A 19330-nucleotide genomic window follows, 5' to 3' on the forward strand; every position below is an offset into this window, starting at 1 on the left:
AATATTGCCTTTCATGCAGTGTGTAATTTAGCTGTATGTGAATGTAAACGATAACCAAAGTTGTAAAGCCGATAAATAAATAACCGACTCTCTATAGCCCAAACAAGTTTTTAGTAACTTGAATCACACTTGACGGATACACTTCACTAGGTAATACATTTGCATAATTCCTGCCTCTGTTCTACATTGGAAAGCAGCGAACAACTTGACCCCGCCTCCAAACACATAATTTTACTGACTTTACCGCTTCTCTAATCTCGGGGAGCTACCCTGTTTATTTGTATGAGCTGGCTCCACTGAATCACAAGTATGACAAATAATAGGTTATATTTTCTATCGAGTGTTCAAAATACAGAACTATAGCAATAGGCGTATCGTTTCCGACACACGCTGTACGTGGTAGACCAATCACAACAGACTAGGCCATCTGACCAATCAGAGCAGAGCAGGGCTCACAGAAAGGAGGGTTTTAGAGAGACTGAATCTTGGAACTGCTTTGAATGAATCGTTTGAGAATCGCTGTAATGAGGTGATATTAAATGCATAGTTTGAGAAAACAAAAGTGCTTTTTGACCTTGCATGAATGTGATCCTATTGTTGGAGACTCCCAAAACAATATTAGGAACCTTAAAAATGGCATAACATAGACACTTTAAGTTCAAAGCAAAAACAAAAATAACCCTTTACTGCGGAGCCTCTTTTTACTGCAACATGCTGCTCTCTGTTATGTTGCATTCTTGCGCCAACTAGCGCTCTACGTACAAGCAAACTACCTTAATACATTTTTTTGATTTACAAGAACAATCCATTACATAAATAAGCTCTGATTCGTTCAGAACTCCACAGCTTGGGTTCTCTCATACATCATTACATCTTACCACATACACTCCTATTCATCACAGACTACATTTACTCCCGTTCGCTTCCATATTCAATACAAGATTCTTATCATGACATTCAGGGCCCTCCATGGTCTTTTCCGCTCATATATTTCTGATCTCATTCATATGTACAACACAGTATGTATTTTTAGGTTCTCTGATTCTGGTCTGTTGTTGGTCCCATGAAACAATCTAGCATTGTTTGGTAGCAGGGCTTTCTGTATCTCTGCCCCCACACTCTGGAATTCCAATCCCCAAAACATCCATGAGCCCTCAACATTACATAACTGCGAAATCACCCTTAAGACATATATTTTCACTTCATGTTTCTCTGATCCCTAACCTCATGAACTGTTTTCATATCATGTATGTTATCTGTATTGTCTCTTTGCCTGCTGTTGTGTTCACTTGTTATAGTATTGTAAAGCAACCTGGTTGGAAGAGAACAACCAAATCAAACAAGCATAAACTACTGTTTATAATGAATGTTAAATGGTGTTCTGACCTTTTGACCCGGTGAAGAGGAGGTCATCTGTGGAGTCGACACACAGTACAGCTTTACTGTGACCCTCGGCTATATGAACACACTGCAGAGAACTGCTACGACTGCTCTTCGACACAGGAACAGGGTTGATCACACCTCTGATGCACGTCAAAAAATCAACAATCAGTAAATTCTTGCATTAAGACTTGTGTATTGAGGCATTGTCTTCTAGCCACACAGTGCAGCAAAAAGTGCCATAAAAAAACTTTACCCCTTCCTGATTCCCTCTTTAACTGCATATTTATCTTCATATTTCATATAACCAAATTTTGTGTTAGACAAATGAAAACCAGACAAAACAAAGCATAGTTCTGAAAAAGCCTCCAGATGATCCAGAAGTGTCCTGTCAAAGTTAGACATTTAGTTCTCAGGATAAGCAATAAAAGAGAATATCATGAAGAAGGTGAACCACTTTTTTTGGGCTCTGTAAGATTTTTCCAATTATGAAAGTATGATAGGGCATGCATGCCTGTCAATAAATTCATCCACATGCAGTGAAATAAACATGTATGATGCAAAACTAAATAGAAAAACAAAAGACAACAATTACAAATTCATATTCACAAACACACGCACACAGAGGAATCTGTAATTCAATTAACATATGAGAAATATATAAATTTAGTGCAAATTAAAAAAAACTAAAACACTCATGCAAATAATCAGAGTAGTCAGCATCTTTAAGACAAACACTTCACTTGACCTTAGTTTGCATTGTGTTATGTAAACGCTAGAGAAAATAAATATTAGAACTGAATTTATGTATTACTCTCCAGGTCAGTAGAAGGATTTTACTTGCCGTCGTGTGGTGGAAAACACATTGGCCTGGTCACACCCCCTTAGAGACATTTAATTTTGACATTTTGAGACAGTTATTCGTTCTAAACTACTGTTTATTGACTCCAATGTGAAAAGTTCAAAATTTATGACTTCTCTACTTTCAAAGCCAAGCCAATTTAACATTTTGTGGCCACTTTTTATGTGGACTTCTAATAACACAACTATTGACAATATTCTGAATTAGAAAATGACACGTAAATGCGCTTTTCTGGATTACTGAAAACAATCATTTGTCTAAATTGCAATTTCGACCCCCTTCTGAGTTGTACACAATATGTGATTCTCATTCTCATTCTTAATAAAGCCATAGTGTGATTATTGCAGTCAATGTAAAGTGGCTGTTGTTTGACATGTTAAGGAACAATTCAAAGAGAGTTTTTTTTTTTTTATCTTATATGCCAAACTTTCGATATACATATCCTGTTTGCAGTATTCATTTTAAGATCCTAAAAACCAGCACAAACAGGCAGACTAAATAACTCCAAAAATTGCAGTAGTAACTATCTGCCACTGGGGGTGCTAGCTCTTACTGTGTGATTTCTTTGGCTTTGCCCTTGTCAGTCAGGGCTTGTCCCTTGTCATAAGTCTTCCTGCGAAACAGAGGGGATGGTTCCGGTACTCTCTTTTGGCCACCTGCTGGAAGTCTGTTGCCAGAGCTGCTACTTTAAGATCCATTTGCAATTTGAAAGACAGAAGCACAAAATAAAACACAAGTACTGAAAAAAAGACACAAAAATAAGATGGGCAGCATGCATAATAAAAGATAGAAATAACTGAACATTTCCTGTTGAACTAAAAATGCTGATTAAACCCAAGAAGTGGGTTTACTACAGCTACTACCACAAAAATGTTTGCAGTACTTCAGTTTTACTTGCAATAAACCCTCGGCAACCATGCAAAACTACTGGCAAATAATTCAGACTACTTAGCAAGTGGTATTTGAAAAAGTTCTGGTACTATTGGCAAATAGTTATTTGACAAACACCTGTAACTACAGACAAACCGATATTTTGAAAATACTCACAACTACTGACAGATATTTTGAAATACAACTACTGACAAACCAATACTTTGAAAATACTCACAACTCCTGACAGATATTTTGAAATACAACTACTGACAAACCAATACTTTGAAAATACTCACAACTACTGACAAATATTTTGAAATACAACTACTGACAAACTGATATTTAGAAAATACAACTACTTACAAAGATATTTTTTAAATACTCACAACCACTGACAGATATTTTGAAATACAACTACTGACAAACCAATACTTTGAAAATACTCACAACTACTGACAGATATTTTGAAATACAAATACTGACAAACCAATATTTTGAAAATACAACTACTGACAAACAGATATTTTTAAAATACTCACAACCACTGACAGATATTTTGAAATACAACTACTGACAAACCAATACTTTGAAAATACTCACAACTACTGACAGATATTTTGAAATACAACTACTGACAAACCAATATTTAGAAAATACAACTACTGACAGATATTTTTAAATACAAATACTGACAAACCAATATTTTGAAAATACAACTACTGACAAACAGATATTTTTAAAATACTCACAACCACTGACAGATATTTTGAAAATACAACTACTGACAAACCAATACTTTGAAAATACTCACAACTACTGACAAATATTTTGAAATACAACTACTGACAAACTGATATTTAGAAAATACAACTACTTACAAAGATATTTTAAAAATACTCACAACCACTGACAGATATTTTGAAATACAACTACTGACAAACCAATACTTTGAAAATACTCACAACTACTGACAGATATTTTGAAATACAAATACTGACAAACCAATATTTTGAAAATACAACTACTGACAAACAGATATTTTTAAAATACTCACAACCACTGACAGATATTTTGAAATACAACTACTGACAAACCAATACTTTGAAAATACTCACAACTACTGACAGATATTTTGAAATACAACTACTGACAAACCAATATTTAGAAAATACAACTACTGACAGATATTTTTAAATACAAATACTGACAAACCAATATTTTGAAAATACAACTACTGACAAACAGATATTTTTAAAATACTCACAACCACTGACAGATATTTTGAAAATACAACTACTGACAAACCAATACTTTGAAAATACTCACAACTACTGACAGATATTTTGAAATACAACTACTGACAAACCGATATTTAGAAAATACAACTACTGACAGATATTTTGAAATACAACTACTGACAAACCGATATTTTTAAAATACTCACAAATACTGACATATATTTTAAAAAATACAACTACTGACAAACCAATACTTTGAAAATACTCACAACTACTGACAGATATTTTGAAATACAACTACTGACAAACCGATATTTAGAAAATACAACTCCTGACAGATATTTTGAAATACAACTACTAACAAACCGATATTTAGAAAATACAACTACTGACAAACAGATATTTTTAAAATACTGTCAAGCAGATATTTATTCTTTTTTATTGTTATTATTGACTGCACTCCCTTGTAACTGTTTATTTGATCTGAATTTGTGGTAATCAGACTGGCAAAAAATGGTTACCAGAAGTGTACAGGACTTCACGTTGGATAAGTAGTCCCTATGGCTTACTATGCTCTTCTTATATAGTTTTTAGTAATCCAAGTTTCAAGAGAAATATAAGTTATTATACTAATAGAGTTTGGTCCAATTTATATATATATATGATATATAAATATAATTATATATATATTTATTTATATATATATATATAATTACTATAAACTGGAAGTGACCAGATGAGACCAGTCCTAACAAGGCACAAGATTTGGTGAAAAAAATGACATTTTAAAGTAAACATAAAACAGGAGTAGTTAGTTCATGCATGAAGTGAGGTGGTGCAGTGAATAAGTGTTAAGCTTTTAGTTAGCAAGGTTGAGATTACTATATACTTACATGGTACCCATTCTAGAGGACAAGCTTGCAGGAGGTAGCATGTAGTCCCGGTCCCTGACTGTATTTCCAGCCGACTCCAGGTCTCCAGCTACCTCGGATGTCTCAGTCATTGGGTGTAGAGGGACAGAGAAGTCTCTTGCTGGTGTGTCCGGGCCAGAATCACAGTTGTTCACATAGAGCAACTCCATCTGAGTAGTGGTCCTTCTTCGGGCCTTTGCAATAATTGCGAAAAGAAAAAAGACATGCTTAGTTAAGTAAGGAACAGGATATGCAAGGAATCAGTTGCCATTTAGCAAAACTTTCATTCAAAGTTACTTTTTCTTTTCAACTGAGATTAGGTGTTTCGATTAAGGTGACATAGATCCTAGCTCGTGGATCACCCTTTGAAGGGTTTGCACCTAAAGTCTCTTGATTATCAAGCTTTGGGTAAGGTAAAATGAAAGTAACTTGTCCCATACCTTAGTCCTAGATTTAGTCTCGCCACATAACTTCATAAGGTCTGAGGCCAGGGTGCTGAATTGTGGGATAAGACATTGGCTCATTCATTTGAAGGAACAGTAATGAAAATAAACATGTAAGACATATTTGTCATTAGCAAATAAACTTACTTTCCTTCCACTGCAGGACTTGGGGTTGACTCGTCACTACTACTATCATCTCCATTTTCTAATGAGAAAAAAGAAATAAGAGAGTGCATATGTAATTTACACCAGAAGAATTTCTTGGAAGGACTTTTGCAAAATAGTTGAACGGAGGCAAAATCACGCTGACGCTGTTATCTGTGATGTTTAAAAGAGGCTTTTGAGAGTGTGGTAGTAAAAAACAAAAGCAAATGAGGATAAATTAGGCATAGGGCTACCATGCTAGTTTCTTTAGTTGCTGTGAAACGCTGATCCAAACCGGTTTCTGATATCAGCTGTGACCAGAAAGAGGCTATCATCAAAGTTAGTTCAATAAAAGTTGTGGAAAAGAGGAATGAGGGGAACATAAATGATAAATAAATTCAAAAAGAAGGGGGAAAAAAATAGTCGTACATGGTCTGGAAGAATTGTTTGTTTTTCTGCTGCCAGACTGTGATGTATGCTAATGCTAATAAGTATCATGTTGCTAGCCGGTAGAGGAGGTGTGGACAGATGAACAGAAGCCTCATGCACCTGCGGTCCGGACTGCTAGCCTGTGGTTAGTCGGAAGAGGTAGACCCATGCACTCATTACAGAGAGAGTGTGGCTACTGGTACTCACCCAAGGGCATGTTACCTAGCTCTGTTTCAAATCGGCCAAACAGGGGAACAAAAAAAAGGCAACAAAGAAATCAAAAATACATTCCCCCACTTGCAAACAAAACCAAATATAACAAATACGAAAGGGATATAAACTAACAAACTGGAGGCCTAATACAATGCTTAATAAAAGATCAGAAATAAAGTCACATGGTATGATGGGATTCGTTGATATATAAGTTAAACCATAGCACAATGTGTATATGGAAAAGATATTCCATTTCCAATGCATTTTCATGATTTTCTAGACTTAAGTATCACAATTTTAAAATGACCTGATATGTCCAGTTGACCAAAGTCATATTGTACTTTACTATTTGCTGTAATCTATTTAGTCTATTTAGGCAACATGCTCTTGGCCTGTAATTTGAAAGGGCAACTCCAATCTGACTGGTTGGGGGCCAAGTGACATTTGGCAGTAAAGGGTTGTAAGAATTTGTATCATTCCGCAGTCAAACAGTTTTCAAAGTATCTTGGCTGCTACAGTAAGCGCTAGGACTTTTTATTTTTCCAAAGTTTTCTTTGATTGTTTGTATCACTTGCTTGGTCTGCACAACCTTTCATGGGTAAAGATTTCCCGCAGAGTTTAGCTCCAACTCTAATAAAGCACACCTGAAATAGCTAATAAAGTTTTTCCAGACTAAGTCTAGAAACTTTTAGACAAGTGTGTTTGAGCAGTCTTTAGCTAAACTCTGCAGGTCGTTGGCACTCCAGGAGCAAGACTGGACACCGTAAGGTATCCAGAAACGGTTTGTGCATGTGGTCCAGACAATCTCTTCCTGTCTAAAAAGGAGGTTCTTGGGCAATATAAGCTGCAATGTGGACCAGACTTTATGCTGAGACCTCAAACTCAACACACCATAGAGTTCAGTGTTGTAGTAAAGACTGAGTTGAGTTTTTGAGTCCAAGTCCAGGCTGAGACCTGAGTAAGTTGAGTGCGAGCCAAGACCGAGACCAATGGAGGGTAGAGTTTGAGTCAAGAACTATTCTAAATGCACCCAAATTAAAAACAAGACGAAGACCATGAAAATGTGTCCGAGTCCAATCACGAGTCAAACAACACTGTTAGAGCTCCAGTAGGCAATGATGCTAAACAGATCACACATGCTTATGGTTTCTGTCAGCTTTTGGGCAATATTTGATTCCTTTCAAGGTGGTCTGCAAGAATTAATGTCTTACACAACTCCATGAACAGTCATCAAAGTCTAAACACCTCAACTAGTGGCAGAACTGATCAACTAGTCGGTGCAACTCCTAGACCGGGGTAGCCAATAAGACTAACTTCCTGTAGACTTCAGTTCCAAACCTGCTACAGCACACATCCTTGTTATTTTAAAGTAATCCTGAAGACACTTGATTGGCTGGTCGAGGCATAATTGACTAGGATTAGAGCTGAACTCTGTATGATTGTAGCCCTCCAGATGCAGTGCAGGCTATTCCTGCCTTAGAGTCTAAAGAAGCATTTGTGAATTTTTGCAGAATCACAAAAAAGTCCTGGGTTTCTTATGATTGGTTTAATTGTTCACTATTACGCTTTGCCACTGGGGCTGCTGCAGGAGCCGGTGCCAGTGCTTGGCTAGGGCTCATTTTCCAATGACTGATCATCATGATTTTGGCAACAATCCAGGGCTTTTTGTGAGAAAATGCACAGCCTCTTTGAGATTTGGCCCTGGCTCTGGAACCAGCCCCAGTGGAAAAGCAGAATCTGAGGCATTCTGGCATGCTAGAGGTGGGGTCTCTGTGTAATTCCTGGGGTCAAGCCCCAGGAACAGTGTTCCTACCTTGTAGAGCGTTTCCCAACAACGCATCCAGTTCCGGGTTAAACTCTGCCTTCTCTTTCAGCATGTGAAAGAGCAGCTGGTTTTGAGTGGCACTGTTGATCTCAGTTTGCTTGAGTCGCCCCTCCAACACCTTTATCTGAGATTCCTTCTGAGCAGCCTGTAGACCCTGTAAGCACGCAGTCAGGATGAATGCCAAGTGTGCTAGTGTTTTTATAAGTGAATGAAACCGTGTCTAAGAATAGATATTTTAACATTATAGCTTCTAACACAGATCCCAAAGGAGGGTTACAGGTTTGTGATTGGATACCTTGTTGATGGACATGGACATAAAATGGTCCAATAGGAATCGAGCTTCAGCGAGAGTGCAGGAAGTAATCACAGCCGAAACATCAACAGCATCACCCTCCTCCTACATATCAGCAAGAACAAGTGCTCAATTTATTAATTCAAACTCCATTTAGACTAACTTCAGTGGTTATCATTCGGCATCATTCATATGTGGAAATGAATTTGATATGAATCGGATACATACGGATACACATACGTTTACTGTATGTGCATTAGTTCATGGGTAAAAATTGTGCGAGATGCGATAGTTTCATCTTACAAACCAGATTCCTAAAAAGTTGGGACACTGTACAAATTCTAACTAAAAACAGAATGCAATGATGTGGAAGTTTCAAATTTCAATATTTTATTCAGAATACAACATAGATGACATATCAAATGTTTAAACTGAGAAAATGTATCATTTTAAGGGGAAAATATGTTGATTTTAAATTTCATGGCATCAACACATCTCAAAAAAGTTGGGACAAGGCCATGTTTACCACTGCAAACGTCTGGGGACTGAGGAGACAAGTTACTCAAGTTTAGGAATAGGAATATTGTCCCATTCTTGTCTAATACAGGCTTCTAGTAGCTCAACTGTCTTAGGTCTTCTTTGTCACATCTTCCTCTTTATGATGCGCCAAATGTTTTCTATGGGTGAAAGATCTGGACTGCAGCTGGCCATAGAACAGTTTTCCACTTTGCCACAGTCAACTTTAAATGAGCCTTGGCCCAGAGAAAACGCCTGCGCTTCTGGATAATGTTTAGATATGGCTTTTTTTTTGACCTATAGATTTTTAGCCGGCAACGGCAAATGGATTGTGTTCACTGACAATGTTTTCTGGAAGTATTCCTGAGCCCGTGTTGTGATTTCCATTACAGTATCATTCCTGTATGTGATGCAGTGCCATCTAAGGGTCTGAAGATCACGGGCATCCAGTATAGTTTTCTGGTCTTGACCCTCACACAAAGAGATTGTTCCAGATTCTCTGAATCTTTGGATGATATTAAACACTGTAGATGATGATAACTTCAAACTCTTTGCAATTTTTCTCTGAGAAACTCCTTTCTGATATTGCTCCACTGTTTTTCACCACAACATTGGGGGAATTGGTGATCCTCTGCCCATCTTGACTTCTGAGAGACACTGTCACTCTGAGAGGCTCTTTTTATACCCAATCATGTTCCCAATTGACCTTACAAATTGGTCCTCCAGCTGTTCCTTATATGTATATTTAACTTTTCCAGCCTCTTATTGCTACCTGTCCCAACTTTTTTGGAATGTGTAGCTCTCATGAAATCCAAAATGAGCCGATGTTTGGCATGACATTTCAAAAATGTCTCACTTTCAACATTTGATGTTATTTATATTATATTGTGAATAAAATATACGTTTATTTGTAAATTATTCCATTCCTTTTGTTCTCACAATTTGTACAGTCTCCCAACTTTTTTGGAATCGGGTTTGTACATAACACACATCTATTATAACCAAATTACATTTATTTTCATTAAACATCACAACAGATCACTTTTAAAACTAAAGTGCTTTCAAATATGACAATTAATACTCACTTAAAGATAAAAGTATATTCATATAAATACATGTGTATGTATTATAACCACATGTTTATAACACAAACGTACGGCAATATATATTTATTTGCAGAAGTATATTATGTCATGATAGTTTATAGGGTGTACCAGTTCAAATTACTCAGGGTATCATGTACGTCCGGTTTGTGTCATGGTTTTAGAGTCAAGGTCTCGATACAGTTTGACATGTGCTATGTTTAGGGAAAAGAGACTATTTGTCAAAATACAATCAATAGCAGTGAGTGAATTCCTTGTCTTTTGTAGTTTGATTAACATTCAAATCTTTAAGATAATGCAAAGATCTAGTGCACTGATACTGCACGTTCAATCGACTATGTCTGCTAGGATTCTCACCAAGATAAATGTTATAATTTTTTGTGTGTGTTTGTCAAGCACAAGTCTCAATATTTGCCTGCACTTTATGGGTTTGGGGCTTGGATGAGCCATTCTGGTATACATGAACAGAAACATGCATTAGCCAAACTCTGTCTGTTTTCTCTGTTGTTATTTTTAACATGTCATATTACAGATGCGTTGTCAGATTTAAGGTGAAAACTACATAGGGACCCTGTCAATTAGAAGCAACTAGAGCACCTTCAGTGAACTGATTCAGGTTTTCAAGAGTCATTTTAATAAACGGACCGATAGTTGACTCACCTTGGCTTCCTCCATCTGCATGATGTTGGCCTGGCAGTCAGAGATGCTGTCGTTGATGTAGTCGATGTTAGCCAGCAGAGACTCCAGCTCCTCATTCAGAGACTGAACATCTTTTTCTACCTCCGGTTCCTCCGCCAGCAGTCTCTCCCTCTTTCTGCTGATCTTATCCCGCCGGCGCGTCAGCTCTTCACGTTGCTGTGGATGGGATTTCAGACGAGAGGCTAAACAAGTTTGTACATAGCGTGATTTTTTCTTTGGGAATATAAATATTATCTCCAGTATTGCAGGTAACACATGACAAGTAATCTATCTAGTAAAGTAACACATTCCTTTTTAAATTTACAAGGAAATTACTGAGTTTTTTTTTTTTTTCAAATAAGGAATGCGAGTTATTTTATTTTCCACTTTATTCACTGACAGCTCTCCCGTGTTGAGAGAAATCAGGCATAAGTGCAGAGACACTTCCTTCAGCCTGAGGCTTTTCACTTTTAGTGAAAACTTTTAGTAAAACGAATAAGCCCAGCCCAGGGGACAAAAAGTAATGCAAAAGTAACAGTGCATTACTTTCCATAAAAGTTAACTAGGTAATGCAAATAGTTACTTTTTTATTAAGTAACGCAATATTTTAAGGCATTACTTTCCATAAGAGCAACTAAATAATGCAAATAGTAACTTTTTTTAAGTAATGCAATATTGTAATGCATTAATTTCCATAAAATCCACTAAGTAATGGAAAAAGTTACTTTTTTTTTATTAAGTAACGCAATATTGTAATGCATTACTTTCCATAAAATCAACTAAGTACTGTAAATAGTTACCTTTTTTATTAAGTAACGCAATATTGTAATGCATTACTTTCCATAAAATCAACTAAGTAATGCAAATAGTTACTTTTTTATTAAGTAACGCAATATTGTACTGTCCATAAAATCAACTAATGCAAATAGTTACTTTTTTATTAAGTAACGCAATATTGTAATGCATTACTTTCCATAAAATCAACATTGTAATGCAAATAGTTACTTTTTTAAGTAACGCAACATTGTAATGCATTACTTTCCATAAAATCAACTAAGTAATGCAAATAGTTACTTTTTTTAAGTAACGCAGTATTGTAATGCATTACTTTCCATAAAATCAACTAAGTAATGCAAATAGTTACTTTTAAATTAATTAACGCAATATTGTAATGCATTACTTTCCATAAAATCAACAAAGTAATGCAAATAGTTACTTTTTTAAGTAACGCAGTATTGTAATGCATTACTTTTCATAAAATCAACAAAGTAATGCAAATAGTTACTTTTTTATTAAGTAACGCAATATTGTAATGCATTACTTTCCATAAAATCAACTAAGTAATGCAAATAGTTACTTTTTTATTAAGTAACGCAAAATTGTAATGCATTACTTTCCATAAAGCAACTAAATAATGCAAATAGTAACTTTTTTATTAAGTAACGCAAAATTGTAATGCATTACTTTTAAAAGTAACTTTCCCCAACACTGGTTATCTCATTTGCATTATTTGTATTAATGCAGGTTTAACATTGTTAGGTAGGTGTTTTTCATGATAACATCTTGATTCATGCCTTTAGAAGACGATTCATGTCGTTCTCCATGTTGGAAATGGTCATGCGCTGCATGATGATATCAGAGACACGCCGTTCCAAACTCTGCCATTTCCCACGAGCCACTCGGGTAGAGTACACCCCGACTGTCCTGCGATGGTATGATCTAAAGCAAACAGTTGTCCGTCACTGCAGAATGAGCTCATAGTACACATAGTAACGCACATGAAGCCTGTATAATGTACCTGGCTCCAGTAGCTGCTCCGGAGGCTGAGTATGTGCGACCTGCTCTGTGAGAGAAGTCCTGACTTGTTTCAGACAGATTCCCCTTTCGTGTGACCTTTCCTGATATGGGTCGCACCTGTCTCCTCAGAGAGCTCACCTGAGAGACACAGCAGCAATCACTACAGAACACTTAGGAAAAACATACACATTTTTCTAACTTGCTAAAAATGTTAATTAACATAATAATTGACTATTAAAATAAATTAAATATACTAGGGGTGCACAATAAATATCGGCTTATAATTAATTCACATCTCATCAAGATGCACATTATTTATCAGCCGATATTTATCGTGCACCCCTAAAATATACCTAAATTACCAAACTGGTAATTTTTCAATTGCACTGTAGTAAGTATTTATAAAATTCAAATTTATTATCTGAAAGCATTTAGATAATTATTTAGTATTTATCTTTTAGTTATATTATTATAAGCAATTTTTTAATGTGTTTTGAATTTATATATATTTATATTTATTTATATTTACTATATATTATCATTTTTAGTACTTATTTTTTTCAGTTAGTTGCCAAGGCATAAGCATATTATAGTGTACAAGTGCATAAGTGTTATTGTAGTATTATTTATGTAATATTGTAATAACAATAAATATTTTTAATTAGCTTTGATTTTCATACATTTATTATTATTATTATTATTATTATTATTATTTCTATAGTAAGTTAGGTAACACTTTAGAATAGGTAAGACTAGGTTAACTATTAACTACGACATTTCTTAGCATTCTTAATTTGCTGCTTATTAATAGTTCATAAGGTAGTTGTTAGGTTTAAGTATTGGGTAAGATTAGGGATGTAGAATAAGGTCAAGTAGAATTAGGCATTAATATGTTCTTAATTAGCACTAACACATGGCTAATAATCTAGTAATATGCATGCTAATAAGCAACTAATAGGCGTTACCTATTCTAAAGTGTTATCATAAGTCATGTTAACATACTTCAACTTTGACCTTTTTATTTCAGTTACTTGCCAGGGCAACATTTCTAATTTTCTTTTCTTTCCTTTCTTTTTCTTTTCTCTTTTTATTAAATTTTTAATAAAATATGTATGTATTATTTTAATTTATTTACATTTAACTTTCCAAACTATTGTCAGTAGTTTGCATTTTAGGTATCAGTAACAACACTGAAGTGCTTAAGTGCATTGCATAACAAAAAATATCAAAGTAAGTGACGTTTATTTTCAGGATATTTGTAGGTTTAAAGAAATGAAATGCATAACCTTAATAATATATTTTAAATTAATAAATATTATTGTGTGCATCAAACATCAATGAGTCACATATTGGAGGTACAGTAGAGGCAGATTTGAGGGGAATATTTCACCTCCTCAGTCTTCCTGCGCAGAATAAGTTCCTGTTGTCTCTTTTGAGCTTCAAGCAGTTTTAGCTGATGCTGCACAAGAGAAAAACACAACACATTTAATTGTTAGTTGGCTCTTTCTTGCTGCATTAGTGTAATTTTCCCATCATGCACCTCCTGTTTGCGTTGGTCCTTTTTAAGTGTGGCGATCTCTCGGTTCCTGCGGGATTCGGCCATCCTGCTCTTCTCCTGCTGCTCCTTCATCTGCTTCATCAGACGCACCTGACAACAGTCACCATAGAGATATAATTATTTAATAATTTGCATATCATGTACTCAATCATTCCTTGGTCCTAATTTCACTATATATATAATTTTTAGCACACTTGTAAAATATATAACAATAAAAAGGATAACAAATAAATTCAAATTTTGACTTCAATTTTAAAAAAAAATTTATAGCCGCAATACAGTGGAGATTTTGTGAAGAGGAGCCAATTCTGCATGGATTGTTTTGGAGACGGGGTGTTTCGTCTGTGGACCACTAGGAGGCGCTGTTTGTAATCAGTATTTTATGTTGTAATGGTGATTCAGCATGTTTCAGTGATTCACACACAGCCATGTCTCTCCATGGTGACTCTCACTTTGGTTTTCTTCATTTCCACCAGATCCAGCTGTAGTTTCTTCAGTTGCTTCTCGTACTGTGACTGGTTCTTCAGCAGGCGAGCGTGCTCCTTCTGAGCCGCCTGTAGTTTCTGGAGCTCTTTGTTCATGACACCCAGCTTCTTCTCGTACTCCGCTTTTATCCGTTTGGTCTTGTCCTCAGAGCATGACTCCACAGAGCCTGGAACAAAAAACAAAACAAAAAGATAAAACGAAAAAAACATAGGGGAAAAAAACATAGAACAAAACAAAAACACAAAAACAAAGCAAAACATAAAACAACAGAAAAAAACATTAAAAAAAGTTACTAAACTGCATGCCAAACTCAAACCTGATCTACATGTTAACAGTAATGAATGTGCGTTGGAAGCCATTTTTACAAAACGGATTTAACACTTTTCTTCACATTTTAAATGAATTATTCATCATTGACTGTCCAAAGAAACATTTTCATGTTTTTAAAAGTAAAATAATTTACTTAAGTTACTCTAATACTATATATACTATATATAATATATACTTATATATATATTATTTATTTATTTTTAACCCCTCCCCCCAAAATACCAGGCTCCATTCGGGTACATAATGCCCACTTTTTACAACTCAATCTATTTCTGATGGACGAAAATAAAACCCTAAGATATGGAAACTAAACTGAGCTTTTACTGGCATTTTATTTACATTACATTTAAATTTAGTCATTTAGCAGATGAGGACAATGGAAGCAATCAAAAACAACAAAAGAGCAATGATATATAAGTGCTAGAACAACTATTGTAATATAGTAAATGTGCTACTGTAATATTTTATGTTGATATTGAGCAATCACATAACATTGATGGTGCATCATACAGCGCAGCGGTGGCATCTGTGTCCTCACCCATGTTGTGCAGCACACGGTCTCGCTCCAGCTGTGTGTCTCTGATCTTGCTCTGCAGCATCATCAGTTTCTGCTCATACTGTTGCTTGAGCGTGTGCAGACGTCTCTGACTGTTCTCAAGCTCATCGATCAGCTTCTGCTTGATGGCGATCTCACACGTGATGTTGGCCAGATCTGCCTGGAAGTCCTCTGATCAATCAAAAACAATAAAAATACTTCAAAATTATGTTCACTAAAAGACTAGGCATCACTGTGGCCCGAGCACTGCAGGGCAAGGACCCGATTATAATTACTCCGTTTCTTATTTTTCTTCTTCTCCAAAATGAATCGCATTTTTGAGGGCCTAAACATACTCATCATTAAACTTTGCACACGCATCAGAACTGACTAAAATGTACATCTGATATGGGTTTCAGAATTGGGCGTGGCAAAATGGCTCAATAGCGCCACCTATAAAACTTCAACGAAGCGCCCCTCCCACTACATTTCACAATCATGTATAAAATTCAGTACATTCATGTAATGTCCCAATACCTCCAAAAAAGCCTCTTGGAGCGAAATCCTAAACACAACAGGAAGTCAGCCATTTTGAATTTCCTCTACGAGTTTTGTGCAGTTTTCAGGCCTAAACAGCTAAACTCTTAGCAATTCATTACTTAAGATAAATATAAAATAAATAGATCTGACTCATTAAAGTCATGTTTTTTATTCTCATCGTATAGCTTTAGTAATAGTTGAATTCTCTAAAAAGCAGTAATTTTCTAAATCATATTAAGGTGCTATTTCACAGGAAACATCAGTACCCTTCTCATCCAGGTCAGAGTCAGACTCATCTGAGCTCTCCTCCGCATCCATTTCCTCTTCCTCCACTTCCTCCTCATCTTCCTCTCCATCTCCATCCTCACGGTCACTGGCCTCCTGAGGGAAACCATTTCATGTCAAAGACTGAATGAAGAGCTCCACCCTTAAAATATGTTCTGATACGGCAAGCAGCCTGTCAATCATACCATCTCTGGCTCTTGATTGGTCGATTCTAACTGCTCTCTCTCGATAATCTTCTGTTCACCGTCAAGTGTTTCATCTTTGATGGCACTGCAGGAAAAATCAGAACTACAAATTAAAATCTGTTTTGTATATATCTATATCTATATCTATATATATATATATATATATATATATATATATATATATATACATATATATATATTAATATATTAACATATACACATTATGCAGCATAGATTATCTGAAACAAAACAGAAAAACTGAAAATTAGGCGGGAAGGAAAAATAACATCTCAGGTTACAAATGTAACCTTTGTTCCCTGAGAACAGGGAACAAGACAATATGTCATCGACGTTATGGGGAACGCCTCAGGCGTGACTGGTGTCTGAAATCAAATATCAACTCACAGCAATCATGCTGACCGGCGACAGCCATGAATCATCAGCTTGAATCATGAGCTGGCCTAGGAGCCCTATTTGGGGGCTATCCGGTCAAGGAGGCCTGCTGCGGCCTACCACCTAACCGTGCAGCCTTCGCTGCAGAAAGCTGTTACTACAGCATCCTGGTACCTAATCACATTGCCAAAGGCAGTGTACTCAGCAAAAAGCAATACCCTTATAGCAGGGGAGTACAACATATGCCATTCTGCCTAGTGGAGGCCCCATTAGGGGCCTAACTACTAAATGCATAGGCGTCTGCTCTGGCTTCAAGGGAGCGGAGTTCAAAAACCGGAATGAAATGTAGTTTAAAACTCCCTGCTCAACCGGAGCCATCGTGGTGTGAGGTAGATGAATGCAGAGCTGAGAATGGACTACTCAAAACTACCCTGAGTTAGCGGGGGAGTAACAACCATTTACCCCTGCAATGTTAGACAGGGAGCGGCCCTGCAAGTGGCTCCAAAGAGGGACAGGGATTTGTCCTGCGCCCAGCCTAGGGGAGCGAGGGGGGGCTAAATTGCAAGCCAACCCACTTCAACCCATCGGTCGAGCGATTAGCTCAATGTGCTGAGTGGAGCCAGCTCTAGAGGCCCAGACATCTCTGTTCGGCAGGGTCTGACAAACTCTCACTTCGCAGAGCGAAAGATGGCCTAACCCCGCTAGACTGATCCTACCTCAGCTAGCACCCTGCATTACTCTATCACCCCTGAATGCAAAGAAAGGGGCGGGCCTTGGCCAACAACTCCCATTTAAGGGAGGAGGCTGAAATCTAGGGGAGGAAGGCTAACACATAATGAATGCAGCAGCTATACTTAGCAACACGCCTCCAGTATCCCTAGCATAGCCTAGGCAACAGAGGCGGCCCGGTTGAGGGCCGACCTGCAAGCATAGATCTACCTGAGGGCTCGGAGGAGCCACAGCCTACTTGATTGAGAGGCCGTGAAAACACTCAACCTACTGAAACCCAACAGAGCTCAGGGGAGCGAGTACTCAGGATACCAATGTCACAAACCGATAGGCAGGACATCTATCTGAAGATCTATCTGAAGCGCCAGCGTCAGTCTAAACCTAAAGCAAAAAAGCTCTTCTTTTTTCTTTTTTTAGGAAAGACCAACTACTCTACCCCTGGGTGGCTAATAGCCCTGAGGCTAAACAGAAATGAGTGGTGGCCCACCACGCATATAAAATGTTATGACAGGAAGGCCATGACATACTCAGCATGGAAGCCAAATCTTCTTTGAGCTTCTCCCTAATTCGTTCTAGCCACCAACTGGGGGAGGCTTCAGGGCCCTAAAGTCCAATACTTTAATTGCTCCTCTAAGAATGACCCCCTAGGTCTATACAGGGAACAAGGTCTGTAGAGAAATACAAATCAGTGTTAGTTATACACACAGAATTTTAAAGACCAAAACGTTCACCTGCGGCGTGAGGAGTGAAGACTCACCAGAGAGTTCTCAATGAATCTGGGGTCCACCACTTTTACATGCCTAAAAGAGGAGCTCACATCAACCAGTTGCTACGGCGGGCCATCAGATCATAGTTCTCACCATAAGGCCCATCCCCAGGGCTGGTGTAACGTAAACACCTGGGGAGTCAAGAAGAGGGAGAGGGCTGGTAGAAAAGGCCTGCCAGGGAGATCAAACCCTACTTCCGCTGAGCGTTGCTGCGCTTGTGCTGAATGACCTCCCTTAAGTCCCTCTTCTTGCGGGAGGCTCGCCTCCTCTGCGTCCTACTCCTCCATGGAGGGGGCGCAACAGAGGCGACACTAGACCTCTGGTCCTGTCTGTGGTCCTCAGACCAAGACGGACCAGGTCCTCCCGCCTGCCTGGGCTGGGGCCCGGATCTCAGCGGTATACAGATTTTAAATGCGGCTGAGCTTGCCTTCGCCTCCCTAAACTTTCCAACCACCGCCTCAACGGAGGTGCCAAAAAGTTTAGCAGGCGAAACTGGTGAATCAAGGAGAAGTGGTCGAGATCCTGCAGCAGGTCAGCTTGGTAGGCTTGGAGCACTGCCATGGTATGAAGGGCAGCACCAGCCTGACCTGCTGCCATGTACGCTCTGCCATTCAAGCGAGCCGTGGTTTTAAGGGGCTTGGATGGCAGAGTCGGAGCTTTTAGTGTCGACACCCGCCCAGATACGAGATAGTTCGCAAACGTCTCGTCAATGGGCGGCATCGACACATAACCATCCTCCCCAATCCCCTCAACATCAGCGAAATTACCCCGCTGATGTCGATGAATACGGGTAGGGTGCGGTTTCTTCCATGCCCTCT

At 37.6% G+C, this 19330-nt stretch overlaps 1 protein-coding gene across 4 annotated transcripts in view; it reads right to left on the bottom strand.

Annotated features, from left to right (window-relative positions):
- LOC127947112 (kinesin-like protein KIF21A) overlaps positions 1-19330 on the bottom strand; it is a 58702-nt gene that overhangs the window by 17086 nt on the left and 22286 nt on the right. The window contains exons 13-29 of one of the 4 annotated variants that reach the window (XM_052544076.1): positions 16624-16708; positions 16420-16534; positions 15617-15805; positions 14715-14914; positions 14245-14352; positions 14095-14163; positions 12706-12842; positions 12482-12626; positions 10890-11084; positions 8614-8715; positions 8307-8472; positions 6488-6508; positions 5855-5912; positions 5705-5759; positions 5247-5458; positions 2796-2924; positions 1387-1523 (exon numbers count right to left, since the gene is read on the bottom strand). In XM_052544076.1, the coding sequence (XP_052400036.1) occupies positions 1387-1523; positions 2796-2924; positions 5247-5458; positions 5705-5759; positions 5855-5912; positions 6488-6508; positions 8307-8472; positions 8614-8715; positions 10890-11084; positions 12482-12626; positions 12706-12842; positions 14095-14163; positions 14245-14352; positions 14715-14914; positions 15617-15805; positions 16420-16534; positions 16624-16708 (2123 nt within the window). Of the gene's footprint in view, positions 1-1386; positions 1524-2795; positions 2928-5246; positions 5459-5704; positions 5760-5854; positions 5913-6487; positions 6509-8306; positions 8473-8613; positions 8716-10889; positions 11085-12481; positions 12627-12705; positions 12843-14094; positions 14164-14244; positions 14353-14714; positions 14915-15616; positions 15806-16419; positions 16535-16623; positions 16709-19330 lie in introns of all 4 variants that reach the window. The other 3 variants (XM_052544075.1, XM_052544078.1, XM_052544079.1) reach the window with 3 other exon arrangements.

This window comes from Carassius gibelio, chromosome A25, assembly GCF_023724105.1.
Source record: "Carassius gibelio isolate Cgi1373 ecotype wild population from Czech Republic chromosome A25, carGib1.2-hapl.c, whole genome shotgun sequence".
NCBI lineage: Eukaryota > Metazoa > Chordata > Actinopteri > Cypriniformes > Cyprinidae > Carassius > Carassius gibelio.